The following is a 14811-nucleotide window of genomic DNA, read 5'->3' on the forward strand; positions in this document are numbered from 1 at the left end:
TGTGAATATCTGGAATTGCTTAAATGAAGAGGTTGTTAGAGCACCAAACATGCAGAAATTTAAGGAAATGCTGGATAAATATAGCTATGGAGACAGGACACTATGAGCCCTGCTCAAACCCTATATTACACACACACACACACACACACACACACACACACACACACACACACATCACTCACACTCTTAGCCCAGCCAGCCCGTGGTGGAAAGGGACAGTTTCATGGACCATCCTACTACACCCCAGGAGGTTAGGTATAGCACAGCTGGCCATATATCTTTTTACTTGTCCTAAGAACAAGCAAAAGGTTTATACAGTTCAGTTCCCTTACCATCTAATAATGCAGTAAGTAATGCTTTTTTTCTGATTACTATCTCAGAAATAATACCAAATTCAATAACTAGTTGGGTCTATAGTTGTGAAAAGGACAAACTAATACCCTGAGTTCTCTTAACTGACATGATGTTCTAGGGACTTGTGGTGAGGCCAGACACGTGAAGGTGTCTTGGCCTCCAGTCTGAGCAGCCACTCTCTCTTCCTTCACAGAAGACCTGCTTTTGACACCAGTGTACAAACACCACTCCACTCCAACACTCGGACAGCCTCACCTATGGTCTGACCCTTTTATCCTCAACATTTGGGTATTGTCCTTTCTGGGGATTTCCCGTCCTGTGGTGCTGCTAAACTTTACCAACACATACCTTATGTCAGATACTTACTACTACAACATTAAATGGAGTTGTAGCATATATACACTGTAATGATATAAAAAGGTAAGTTAATGTAATATATGTCTATTTTTTAGTGAGAACTGCATTGTGTTTTGCAAACACCACAATACTTGGCAACGTTTCCTCCAGGTGTTGTCACGTTTCTTTGAGTGACTCAGTCAGTTAGTTAGTCAGTGACTCAGAAAGTCTGTCAGAGTGACCTGTCAATCCACTGGTCACTTCCTCTCACACAGCACGTGAAAAAAGAGAGAGAGAGAGAGAGAGAGAGAGAGAGAGAGAGAGAGAGAGAGAGAGAGAGAGAGAGAGAGAGAGAGAGAGAGAGAGAGAGAAAGTTGGAAGCAAGGTTATCTCTGACACTTAGGGTCTAATCTGGTAATTTGCCCATTAAAAAGTCTGGCAGTGCCACAGGCTGGGAAATTCCCAGAAAGGACAACACATAAACACTCAGGATGAAATGGTCCGACCCTAATTAAGCCACAATGTACTCACTGAGGCCTGTAGGGCAGTTAAACCACTCAGTGGTATCTTAGTCTTAGTGTGTATCATCCAGAGTAAATGTATTGTTTCTATAACCAAGGACTCTATCCCATAGCAGGAGTTTTTCCACATGGTACACAAAGCTACACCAATATCACCCTCTTGCTCACCTCATATCTTTAAGAGGATGAGGTGCAGACAAGAGCCGTGTCTGCTAACACTGCCACACGCTGCATCGTGGGAGCAGACCAGCTCAGGCTTGATGCACAGACAGCAGACTGGACTAAGCTTTTCTCCTCACTCCCTTGCTCTTGAATGCCTGTAATAATAATAATGTATGCTTTAATTAACTCTTTCAATAATAATTCAGAGCTTTAAGTACAATACATAATAGGAGCAAACAAGCTGAGGCTTAATGTGCAGACAGCAGACTGGACTCAGCTTTCTTGCTTATTCCCTGGCTCTTGAATACCTGTAATAATAACATGTGCATTAATCAACTCCTTCAACATCAATTCCAAACACTAAACACACTGCATTATCACATTACAAAACATCTGGCTTAGTACATACTACTGGACTAAGCTTTCTTCTTCACTGCTTTGCTCCTGAGTGTCTGTAATACTGTAATAATTAACTCTCAGCAACAACTCCAACCACTTGAGGCACTGTGCACAATCTCTGCAAGCATCAACAAGGAAAGAAAAGAATAGATTTCAAAGTTATATCCAGTATGATGTTTAGAAGTGGCTGTCACAAACAAGACAAAAAGAACTTGAAAATACATTTATAATATTTAGATGTGACTGTCACAAGATAGAGAAAAAACAGAATAGATTTTCACATTTGTAACCAGTATAATGTGTAGATAAGGCTCTCACAGGTTAAACAAAAGAATGAAAACAATAGATTTTGTAGTTTTCTGGCCAATATAATATCACTGTATAACAATGAAAAAAACGGAAATGAGACTATCCTTTTCTAAAGTTATTTTTTGCGTAGATTATGAATATAACATCCGTTTCTTTCTGTGACCCTCCAGTTTTTTGTAAATAGCAGTGCCCGCAATGTCTATCTGAACGGTATTTTTTGTTGCTTTTACCATTTATATAATTTTTCACATAGCTATGTGTTTTTTTTTCTTAACAGGATACAGAGTTAAGATGCCTAGAGAATGCAAGAATTCGCCAGACAAGTTTTGTTATATATGTGGATCAGTTACATTAAAGCAATACAAGAGACAGTTGACTCAACGTGTAAAGAAACTTTATGAGCTGTACTTTGGATGTAAAGTGGGTGACCAGGACAAAAGCTGGGCACCTCACATATGTTGTGTCAGGTGTACAAGTTCCCTTTCTGCCTGGGTGAAAGGCAAAGGGACTGGCCTCATGTTTGGCGTACCAATGGTCTGGAGGAAGCCAAAGGACCACTCAACAGATTGCTACTTCTGCTTAACGGATATTAAAGGTGGGTATTCAGTGTTTATTTTTTACTGTTTTTATATATATTTTCAAGAGATGTATCAATAAAAAAGGTCGAAATACATAATAAGTTGCACTTCCACTATTTTTGCACGTGATCACAACCAATAGTATCTATTTTTAGTCTGATTTTATTTTATTTTCCTGCAGGTCACAACAGAAAAGGCAAGAAATCTATCGTGTATCCAGATCTTCAGTCTGCTATTCACCCAGTTCTACATTCAAGTGATATTCCTGTACCACAGCCGCCCTCTGAACTACCAAGCGATGACACGAGCAACTCAGACGATTCAGAATCTTAAGATGCAACGTATACGACACAACTTGAATCTGATAAGAAACCACACCTCATCACCCAACCAGAACTCAATGATCTAGTTCGTGATCTAACACTTACTAAGCAACAGAGTGAACTCCTGGCCTCACGTTTGCAACAATGGCACCTGTTGGATGAAGAAGCTCGAATTACAGTATTTAGGAAGCGTTCTGCAAATCTACAGGATTTCTTCACTTTGGAAAACAACTTGACTTATTGTAATGATATCAGAGGCCTATTCAGTGCCCTTGAGCTGTCCTATGAACCCAATGAGTGGAGGCTATTCATAGATGGATCCCTTTACAGCATAAAAGCAGTTCTGTTGCACATTGGGAACACCATGCCTTCAGTTCCAGTTGCTTACTCAGTCATTTTAAGAGAGACATATGAGAACCTTGCTTTTATTCTAGACCACATAAGTTACAAAGAGCATGAGTGGTTAATTTGTGCAGACTTGAAAGTAGTAGCCATACTTAATGGGCTACAAACTGGATACACCAAATTTGTGTGCTTTCTTTGCAAGTGGGACAGTAGGGCCAGATCAGAACATTATAATACGCTCAGAATGGCCATCTCGGGAATCTATGACGCTTGGATGCCATAATGTAATTCATGAGCCACTAGTTAAGAAGGAGAAAATCATTTTGCCACCACTGCATATAAAACTAGGCCTAATGAAGCAATTTACCAAAGCACTGCAACATAACAAGCCATGTTTCCAGTATCTCAAAGGGATCTTCCCTAAAATTAGTGATGCCAAGATTAAAGAGGGTATATTTGTAGGCCTTCAGATTCGCAAGCTTATAAATGATGAGGACTTTGATGCGACAATGGATGAACCTGAGCTAGCGGCCTGGCATGCATTCAAAGATGTATGCAAAGGGCTTCTGGGAAAGCACCAAGAGTCCCAGCGAGAGCGTAAAGTGGAGAGGCTAATCAAATGCAACCAAGATCTCGGATGCAATATGTCACTGAAGATACACTTTCTTCATTCTCATCTGTCCTTCTTCCCAGAGAACGCAGCAGATGTGAGTGATGAACATGGAGAGAGGTTCCATCAAGATATAGCGTCAATGGAAAACAGGTACAAGGGAAAATGGAGCCCTGCTATGCTGGCTGACTTCTGTTTGAACCTGAAGCGTGACACGCCTGAGACGTCTTATAAAAGAAGAAGTAAATACTAGATTGTAGGTTAATACATTATATAAAGCTAACAAACATTATATATTAATTAAATAAATACAATGAAGACATTTAATCTGACTTTGGGAGCAAAATAGATTTATGGAATCTTGGAAATCTCTATTAATTGCATAATTATTAAAACAGCGATTTACAAAAAATTTTGACGTGGCATGAAATTTTTGTTATCAAATTTGAATTCAGCACACTGAACTTCATAATAAAACGCACATGAGAACTATGTTTTCTTCTTAACCCTGAAATTTGTTGTACAGTGTATTTAGTAGTGGCTGTCACAAGAAAGAGAAAGAAATTAAAATAATGTATTTTCACATTTCTATTAGGTATAATGTTTAGATGTGGCTGTCACAAGGAAGACAAAAGGACTAAAAAATAGATATCTAAATTTGTATCCAGTACAGTATAACATTCAGCTGTGGCTCTCATGAGGAAGAAAAAAAAAATAATAATGAATAGATTTTCACATTTCTGGCCAGTCTAATGTTTGGAAGTGGGTGTCAAACAAAATAGAATGCCTCAGGGAGGAAAAATGTGTTGAATACCAGTGAAGGGTGAATGGAGTGAAGGAATACAGGAATGGCCATGGGAAGGATCAAACACAGCATGCAATTTGTCATGGAGAAAGACTGGCAGGAAACAAGATGACTACACCCCACATTAATCAACTCTTTCAACAGCAGTTCACATGCACTGTATGTAGTCATTGCATGCATCCACAAAGTAGAGAAAAGAATTTTTTAAGTGAATACATCCTCAAATTCCTAGCCCGTATAATGCTTAGATAAAGCTGTCACAAGACAGAGAAAAGAATGAAATAGATTATGAAATTCCAAGCCAATAATTATAATGTTTAGATAAAGCTGTCACAAGAGAGAGAAAAGAATTAAATAGATTATCAAATTCCTAGCAAGTATAATATTTAGATAAAGATGTCAGGAGAGAGAAAAGAGTTTCACATTTGTAGCCAGTTTAGATGTGGCTGTCACAAGAAAGAGAAAAGAATTACAGGAATAGATCTTCACATTTGTAGTCAGTATAGTGTTTAGATGTGGTTCTCATAAGGAACAGAAAAAAATTAAAAGATGCTAAATAACAGAAAAGAGTTAATGGTACAAAGAAATATAGGAGTGGTCAAGAGCAGAATCAAAGACAGCCTTCTAATTCATCACATTGAAAGAATGGCAGGAAGTAGGATGACCATTAAGCACACTGTTAAAAGCACTCTTCTCTCATCAGGATTATTTTCAAAGATCACAGACATGATTAGCTGGGTTCAATATTTTTTCTCTCTTTATCTATCATTAGGATCATGACATAAGCAAAAACATTAAAAATCAGGATGGGTTGAAGCCCCAAGAATAGTAAGAGAGAGGAGTGAGCCTCTTAACATAGCAACTGTTTACCAGCAGCAAGTATTGTAGATACGGGATGAGAGATGAGGGTTGTGGCCTGGCTGTAACGGTGTGTGGCACATGAGCCTCAGTCCTACCCACAGATCAGTCACCATGAACCATGAGCTCTTAACGTAAGGGAGTGGCTGGCTGGACAGCAAGATAACTCCTCAAAACCCTAATAACTTCCAGCAGCACCAGCGCACGACCCTGGGCAAATAACAGTGACAGACAGGGAAATGTGAGTGATTATTAGAGACAAATGATCTTCTTGGAAGGAAGTTATCACCCACAGGGATCAGTTTTGCCCCTAATTATGTTTGCAACATATATGAATGACATGAATGATGAATCAGTAAAAGTTTCTTTGCCTACAATGCTAAACTCATGAGACAAGTGAGTGTACAGGACAATTGTGAAATACTGCAACACCTTAATACAAGTTGGAAATGGAGCTGCACATGGGAAATGTAATTCAATGTCAAGAAATTCAGTGTAATGGAGTTTGGAAAGAGCAAGCAAAGGATTTCAAGGGAATATAAACTTGGAGGAGAGCTTATACAGAAATCAAAGTCAGAGAGATATCTAGGAGTATTCATATCAGACAACACGTCACCTGAGAAACACATAAATAAAATTGTTGGAGAGACTTACAAGCTAATGAGGAGAAAAAAAAAAAAAAGGCCTGAGTGGCATTTATCCACATGGATGAAGAAAGGGTAAAGAAAGTGATCATCACTCTGATAAGGCCAAGGCTGGAATATGCAGCAACAGTGTGTTCACAAAGCACAACAAATTACATCAGGAAACCTGAAAGGATTCAAAGAGCAGCAACAACATTTGTTCCATGCTTGTTGGACATGTTATATGAGGAGAGACTAGCAAAACTGGAATTGACAATGCTGGAACAAAGAAGGCAAGAAGGAGACTTGATGGCAATTTATATAATGATGAAGAATATGGACATGGTGGATAGAGAAGACCTAATACAGTGGGACATGAGAGATACAAGAGGACATGGAAGGAACATAAAAAAAGATAGTTACACAAGGAATATGAAAATGAACAGCTTTCCCATCCAGTCCATAGAATGGGATGGGAAAGTAAAGAGAATACATCAATTTTTTTAAGGGCCATGTTAAACACCATGAGATGCAAAGACAGGACACCACAAGTATAGGTCCCCTCCCATACATTACAACTACATAAATACAACTACATAAATGCACACACACACACACACACACACACACACACACACAAGGTTTCAAGACACTTGTCCTTCAATTTTTGACTACCACTTTGGACCTTTTTATGGGACTGGCATTTCAGGGGCCATTTTTTTTTTATTGGATTTTTGTTGCCCTTGGCCAGTGTCCCTCCTACATAAAACACACACACACACACACACACACACACACACACACACACACACACACACACACACACACAAAAGGGGATCTATTCATGGCATACACTGGAACTCCCTGTCTGCTTCTGTATTTCCTCCTTCCTATGAATTGAACTCTTTCAAGACAAAGGTTTTAAGACATTTATCCTCTCATTCTAACCTTTCTTTTGAGACTGGCACCTTAGTGGTCTTTTTTTTTCACTATTTATTCCCCTTGGCCTGTGTCTCTCTTACATAAAATAAATAAATAAATAAAATAAAATACATTAATGCAAGGAATGGAAATACTGGACTGGGCAGATACTATGCACTGTGATAGTGTACACTGTGACTGGCTCATGACAGCTGCTGGCCTGCCTGTTTCACATGGCCAGGGGAGTGAAGCAAGGCAGCTGGTGAGACTGTTCAGGGGTGCAGGGAGACAAAACTTCATGGTTAGGTTTGGAAGTTGAAATATACGGTCAGACTTCATTTAAAATTAAAATTTACTCATGAAAATGGCATCAAACTATCATACTGTGTTCTGCAACTGGCCAGGCTCAGTTTTACAAGAGCAAGGATTGATGCCACTTACCTTGCTGTCACCAGTCAATAACACTTCATACACAGTCATGCTGTTCCGAGGGGAATGATAGAGGGGAGTAGAAGAAAAAGACCAGGGGAGATATACCTACATGGAAAGTTTGGTGAAGCTGACAAGTGCAAGGATGACAGCAGTGCAGATGATACAAGCTACACAATGCAGACAAGAGTAGAGGTCCATAGTTGCTAATGTACTGGAGGATAAGACACTGCAGTAAGGTAAGGTAAGGTAAGGTAAGGTAAGGCAAGCCACTGATGCATGGCAGTTAGAGTGACTTGTTATGGAGCGTCCACAGGGGTGAACCTTCCAAGTTAACCCAAGTGGTTATAGTGTGGTGTTCAACTGTACTACTTTTGTGTCATGAGACAGGCATCATGTGTGGCTGTGATATTTAAGGAGTCAGACACCTACCATTGACTGACAAGTAAAAGAATGGTGACAGCAGCCATTCCAGTTTATCAGAACCTTTTTCTCCATTGAAATTCATCCCAATAGCTTTCAAAGAAAACATTACTAATTCCTTGGATCCCACACATTACTTTTAACTTATGTTTAGCCTTTCTCCAGTAAAATACAGATAAACTGATTTTTTAAAGAATCCAGCATTTATTTTTCCTGTGCACATACATTAGCTGCCCATCATAACATTCCACTGTGCTGCCAGGCTGCCTCACTCACCTGGCATGGCAGCACTGTAGCAGAGACACATCACTGGCAACTCATACCACCATGATGCAGGACCCAGCCAGGAGGGACACATTCTCCATGACTGCCAAAAATTTCTTCTTCCCCTTCCCAGCAACACAAGATCTCTTCTTCCCCTTCCAAGCAACACAAAATCTCTTCCTCTTGCCAGCAACACAAAATCTCTTCCTCCTCCTGTACAGCAATACAAACCCTCCTCCTCCTCCTCCTCCTGTAATACCACCTTAGTTAATAAGTTCCTAATTTTAAGCTTATATTTATTACATATTATTTTTTGTATCCAGTACAATATAAATTTTGTCCTTACTGGATTATTAATAAACCATTTATGATTATTATTTGCTAATGCATCAGTGTAGCATCAAAACATTACTACACCCTGCCTGCTCATGTTTGTTTGTTATCAACAAGGAACACAAGTCAGTCCTTTGCTCTGCCAAACATTACTTCCATGGACTGCCATACCTGCACATTTGACAGAGAGAGAGAGAGAGAGAGAGAGAGAGAGAGAGAGAGAGAGAGAGAGAGAGAGAGAGAGAGAGAGAGAGAGAGAGAGAGAGAATTAGGTTAGTTTAGAAAGCCAAATTCCAGTGATTTTTGCTTCTCCATACGAAAATTTACATTTCTTTTTCGTGGCTGTTAGACGGTTCATGTTTCTAATAATACTGTTGTGCCTACCCCTCACTCCGGGCGGGCGTGTTATCCACACGGGCACAGATCAAGAAACTTGAGCAGCGGGGCCTCAAATAAGTAGCACTCTGAACGCCGGGACAAAACACACACACACACACACACACACGAGGCCAGGGCCCATATACACAAAACTTGTTAGCACTAACAAATAGCTGTTAAGGGTAACAAATTCCTGTTAAGGCTAACATTTAGCTGTTAAGCACTAACAGTGGATACAGAAAACTTGTTAGGGCCTTAAAAGTACTGTTAAGGTAAAAGTGCTGTGGAGGACTTTTAGGCTCTTAACAAATTCCTGTTAGTAGAGAAGATGGCGGAGCAACAACAACAACTTCCAAGACGACAGCGAGTGTATCGACAGCGACGGGACGTATTCAACGAGTACAGTGACGACGAACTCATCAAACGCTTCAGGATGAACCGTGCTGGTATAATAACAGTGGCTGATTTAGTGAGGGACAAACTTCAATCCCGTACAGAACGGAATCAACCACTGAGTCCTGAGACCAAGGTGGCAATTACCCTAAGATATTTGGCCACGGGTAAAATGCAGCAGTGCAGCAGTGACGACTTTGGGACCTCACAAGCAACAATCAGCCGTGTCATTACTCAGACAATTGATGCACTGTCAGAACCAGACATTGTAACTCAATTTGTAAAATTCCCATTGACTCGCCAAGAAGTTCAAGTGAAACAAGAAGAGTTCATGGAAGACTATAGGTTTCCCGGTGTTGTGGGTACCATAGATGGCACACACATTAGAATTGTGGCTCCCAGTGTCGATGAACATTTATATGTAAATAGAAAACGATACCACAGCATCAATGTGCAAATCGTATTCGATGCCAAGTACAGGATACTTGATGTCTTGGCACGGTGGCCTGGTTCAGTACATGATGCCAGGATATTGGACGAGTCTGGCTTGAAGGCACTTTTTGAACAAAATTATGTCCCAGCTGGATGCTACCTTCTAGGAGACAGTGGTTATCCTTGCAAGGAGTGGTTGCTGACGCCTTATCTAAACCCTCTGGCTGGCGTTCAGACAAACTATAACACGTAAGTTAAAATCATGTTTCTTATGCTATATAGTACAGTTTATTTTAAAGGAGGTATTGTCCTCTCCAGTCTAGGTAGTAGTCATTACTTAATGTGATAACAACCAAAATACCAATACAGTATAGAATTCCTCTTCAGTACAGATTTTCTCTTCAACACTATGCAGCTTATAGATGCTACTGTATATACTGCAATACCTCACCTTATGATGGTTAACAATTCTTGCAGAGCACACAAGAGGACACGTTGTGTTGTAGAGCGGGGGATTGGCCAGCTCAAGCGACGGTTCCATGTACTTCATGGTGAAGTGCGATTGTCCCCAGAGAAGACATGCAAAATCGTCTATGTCTGTGCTCTGCTTCACAACATGTGCAAGCAATTTAACATTCCAGTACCTATCAACGAGGAAGATGAAGTGTTCCACGATGCAGCTGAAGGGGACGTAGGTGCAGATGAAGAAGAGCCAGGTGAAGCAGAGATACCTCCTAATCCTGGTAGACCAGCTGGCCGTAATGGACATCCATTTCGAGATTATATTGCCAATCTTCATTTCAGGTATGTGCTACTTATCCTTATCAACTTTTCTGAATGTACTGTACTGTATACTGTACAATACAGTATACTGTATACATTACAATATATGTTCACTAAAATAATAAATAATAAGAATAAGAATAATAATAATAATAATAATAATAATAATAATAAATTAATATAATAACTTAATTACCCTTGCTCAGAGATGCAGTACTGTGCATAAATATTTGTGATTGGTGCCAGTCTTATTTTCTAAACTACTAAATTTTTGTACATTTATTTATATTGCAGCAGACCAGTGGCTGAGTGAGGTATCATGAAGGTGTGATTGTTGTTGCAGTGCTCTCTCTCTACTAACAAGTTTTTTCCACTTAAAGTCAAAAGTGAAAGATAAAATGAAACAAATACAGTTTATAAAATAATATAATTTGTATTTTTGTCCTTTACATACATGCTACAGTATATAACCTTATGGATCTCATGAAGATTGTTCACCCCAAGCATGTTAGGGTGGACAATCTTCATGAGAGCGAGACTGGGGGTGGACAATCTTCAGCTGACCCGACCATTCCCTAACCTAACCTAACCTAAACTTCGGTGTTAGATGCCGAGAGCAGCTGAAGTGGACAATCTTCATGAGAGTGCGGCTCGGGTGGACAATTTTCAGTTGGGTACTCTGGGGTGGACAATCTTCATGAGATTCAATTTTGTTAATAATACTGACTGTAAAATCTTAATAAATAAAATAATATATTTTTATTTCCTCTGCATAAATTTATACTGTACCAAAAATGAAGCCTATACAATTCACATATTAATTTTTCATATTTTTTGCTGTCAAAGACTGGTAATAATCAATTTCTGCCATCATTAACTTATGTTTAAGTTCAATGTTTCCCCTCAATGCTAACAATTTTACTTTCCTTTTTTCAATTTTTAACTTTTCCTTTTCAAGTTTTAATTTGCGTTTTTCAGCTTTGTATTGTTGATATTCATCACTGACACTTGAACACTTTCTTAGTTTTGGTGTTGATATGCTTGGTTGGGCCGCAGAGGTTTCAGGTTCAGTGATGGTGCATTCTATAAAGGACCCATCCTCCAAGAGTTCTAAGTGGTGGGCCTTGTGCGAAGATTGTTGTGGTTGGGGCTGGCGTTGGACACTTTGCCAATGAAGCTGAGGGAGTTCACTATCATCCTCTACCTGTTGCTGGGGTGGTTCTTCTCCCAACTCTTCAGTGTCTTCCTGCCGTTGCTGGGTCTGCAGCTTCCTAAAACCATTGCATAAATTTACCACAGTTAAAAACATGCAACTATTTTAATCTCACAAGGAGAAAAGTGCATATCAACTACAGTACAGTATGTAAAAATGCCTTGCTGAAGGATGAACTATCTGATAACAATATATCATTGCAAATGTTAGGCTAAAATTGTGGTACACTACACAATAGAAAGTCCAATACAGTACACAGGACAAAAAAATTGCAAGAATCTTACCTCAACGTATGAAAACCGAGATCATTCTGATTCACACCTGTCACCGTTGCATTCTTCTCCCCTAATAATTCCTCCACTTTCATGTCTACTGGGTCAAGTGGAGGAGCTTGGGGGCCACCAGCACCTTCAATAAGAGTTAATCATATTTTAGCAAAGTACTGTAAAGCTGCAAATATACAATAGCACTACACATTACAGTACAATATAATTTGTATGTATGACTAAGTTTGCACTGAATTTGACTGCTACAGTACTTGCAACACATCTTGGTTAAATGATATGCATGTTATTAATACTGTGAGAAGGAACACTCAAATGCTAAATTTCTACCTTAATGAAAGTAATTGTGACAAGTTGATTGAGGTGAATAAGCAATAGGAATAACATGAAAGCTATTTCGCTTATGTTAACTTCTTAAAACGGAAGAGTAGACAGTAACAAGTTAATCTTACCTGATTGGTTATATTCAGCCTTTATTGCCGCAATTTTCTTCCTCGATTTTGAGAGCACAGAAAACCATTTGGTTTCAACTTCTTCTACAGTCCGCTTAGTCAGTGGATTTCTTCCATTAATGGCATCAGTTATGCTTTGCCATGCCTCCCTCTTGTCCTTGTGGCTTAAACTTGGTTTAAATCGCCCATTTATAATCAAGTGTTTCTCCATTATCACGTTAACCAAGAGGAGTGTTTCCTCTTGTGACCAGTTTGGCTTCCTTTTCTTTTTCTGTGGTTCTTCTGCCATGTCTATATCCTCTGAAGTAATTGCTGAGTGTAGGAAGATTTGTCTGTGGCGCGGCCGCCTGCACACTGTCTACAAACATACGGCGCGATGCGCTTTCGTCCAAAAATATCTGTCGTTGGTTAATAAGTACTCCTAAAAAAACCATTATATACGTTATTTATGTGCTACCATGATACTATATTAATACATTTTGAACAACTGCATTAATAACACTGTTTTATGTGTGCAATTTTTAATAATATGCCCATTTACATGTTCATAAGCCGCTAACTTCAGCATTGTTTAGCGGGACTTGACAAACAACTGTTTACTAGCTAACATTTGCTAGTTAAGCATTGGTGAATTACTTTTAGTGATTTTCTGTTAGCTAGCAGAGATTGTTAAGACTAACAAAAAAGGTTTGTGTATACGGGCCCAGGGCACAAAGGAAAACACGGGCACTATTTCCTAGGTTTATCGACAAATCCTCCGCAAGTACACTGCTTTACAAGTTTACAGGGGGCACCACAAGTCTCCCAGGGCACGACAGGCACTCAACAGGCAGGGAAACACTTCCAAAGCAGGCAGGCACACGCTGGCCTCCTCTCTGGCCACGCGTCTCCCCTCTCTGCCTGTTCCCGCTTCTCCCAGTGCTGCCAACTCCACAGTGCTGCCACCCGCATCCATACCCCTGGTGTAACAATACCGAAAAAAAGAGATTGAGACGTGTTTCAATTCTGTTTTCATCTGACAGATACACTGGGTTCAGTTAAGTTGGGCTAGGCTAGATTAGGCTAGATTAGGCTTACAAAAATTTCGTTCTTTAATTTAATTGGTCATTCATTTTATATATATCATTATTTTATTTATTTATTTTATGTAAGAGAGTCATTGATCAATGGCAACGAGAGGCAGAGAGTTAACTCTTGCAATTGAGAGGAGGACAGAATAGTGGTGATTGATTGAGAATACTGGTTAACTCTTGCATTAGAAAGGTGGACAAAATAGGGGTGAGAGAAAGAAGAAAGTCTTGTGCATGTGCTTGTAATAGCGAGAGAGAGGCTGAAGACAGTCAGAGAGAGAGAGAGAGAGAGAGAGAGAGAGAGAGAGAGAGAGAGAGAGAGAGAGAGAGAGAGAGAGAGAGAGAGAGAGAGAAGGGGGGAGGGTAGGAAGAGGAGGAGGAGGAGGAAAATAAGAAGAAAACATGTCCCGGGTCTATCATTTTTGTGAGACCTTTACCAGACAATGGTATGAAAAATTAGTTATCAATTTTTCCAACTAGTAGTACATTATTGATTCACCTCTCACCTACCTAATAATAATAGTAATAACAATAGTAACAATAATGATAATAATAATAATAATAATAATAATAATAATAATAATAATAATAATAATAATAATGACAATAATAATAATGATAATAATGATAATAATAATGATAATAATAATAATAATAATATAATGATAATAATAATAATAATAATAATAATAATAATAATAATAATAATAATAATAATAATAATAATAATAATAATAGTAATATTTTTTTGTATTTTCACTATAAAAATATTAATGTATTATGGTATGTATACAATGGAAACACACACACACACACACACACACACACACACACACACACACACACATAACAACAACAACAACAACAACAACAACAACAACAACAACAACAACAACAACAAAATGCAATGAAAATATGCTACTACTACTACTACTACTACTATTACTACAAAATAATGAAATAATATATATATATATATATATATATATATATATATATATATATATATATATATATATATATATATATATATATATATATATATATATATATATATATATATATAATATTTTTTTCTCTCAAACAAAATAAATAAACAAACAAATAAGTAAATAAAAAGAATAATAATAAATTTTCTTTCTTTGTTTGTTTACTGTGGTTGAAGTGACGTGGGATTTCAAGGATGTTTTTAAGGTTCTAGTGTTAGATTAAC

The 14811-nt window shown here is 38.5% G+C and overlaps 2 protein-coding genes and 1 pseudogene across 2 annotated transcripts; 1 reads left to right on the forward strand and 2 right to left on the reverse strand.

The window, feature by feature from the left end:
* The window catches only part of LOC135111966 (GTP-binding protein 10 homolog), a 34596-nt pseudogene extending 26336 nt beyond the window's left edge, over positions 1 to 8260 (reverse strand).
* Positions 8261 to 8841: 581 nt separating this feature from the next.
* On the forward strand, positions 8842 to 11010 carry LOC135112405 (putative nuclease HARBI1). Its single transcript, XM_064026834.1, has 3 exons — positions 8842 to 10045; positions 10274 to 10600; positions 10874 to 11010. Exons 1-3 carry the CDS (start codon positions 9300 to 9302, stop codon positions 10890 to 10892), a joined length of 1092 nt encoding a protein of 363 aa, XP_063882904.1. The 5' UTR covers positions 8842 to 9299; the 3' UTR covers positions 10893 to 11010.
* LOC135112406 (myb/SANT-like DNA-binding domain-containing protein 4) lies at positions 10992 to 13508 on the reverse strand. Its single transcript, XM_064026835.1, has 3 exons — positions 12529 to 13508; positions 12077 to 12200; positions 10992 to 11850 (listed from the first exon to the last, which is right to left on the reverse strand). The coding sequence occupies exons 1-3, from the start codon at positions 12815 to 12817 to the stop codon at positions 11397 to 11399; spliced, it is 867 nt and encodes a 288-aa protein (XP_063882905.1). The 5' UTR covers positions 12818 to 13508; the 3' UTR covers positions 10992 to 11396.
* Positions 13509 to 14811: the final 1303 nt, after the last annotated feature.

Source organism: Scylla paramamosain, chromosome 23 (genome assembly GCF_035594125.1).
Source record: "Scylla paramamosain isolate STU-SP2022 chromosome 23, ASM3559412v1, whole genome shotgun sequence".
NCBI lineage: Eukaryota > Metazoa > Arthropoda > Malacostraca > Decapoda > Portunidae > Scylla > Scylla paramamosain.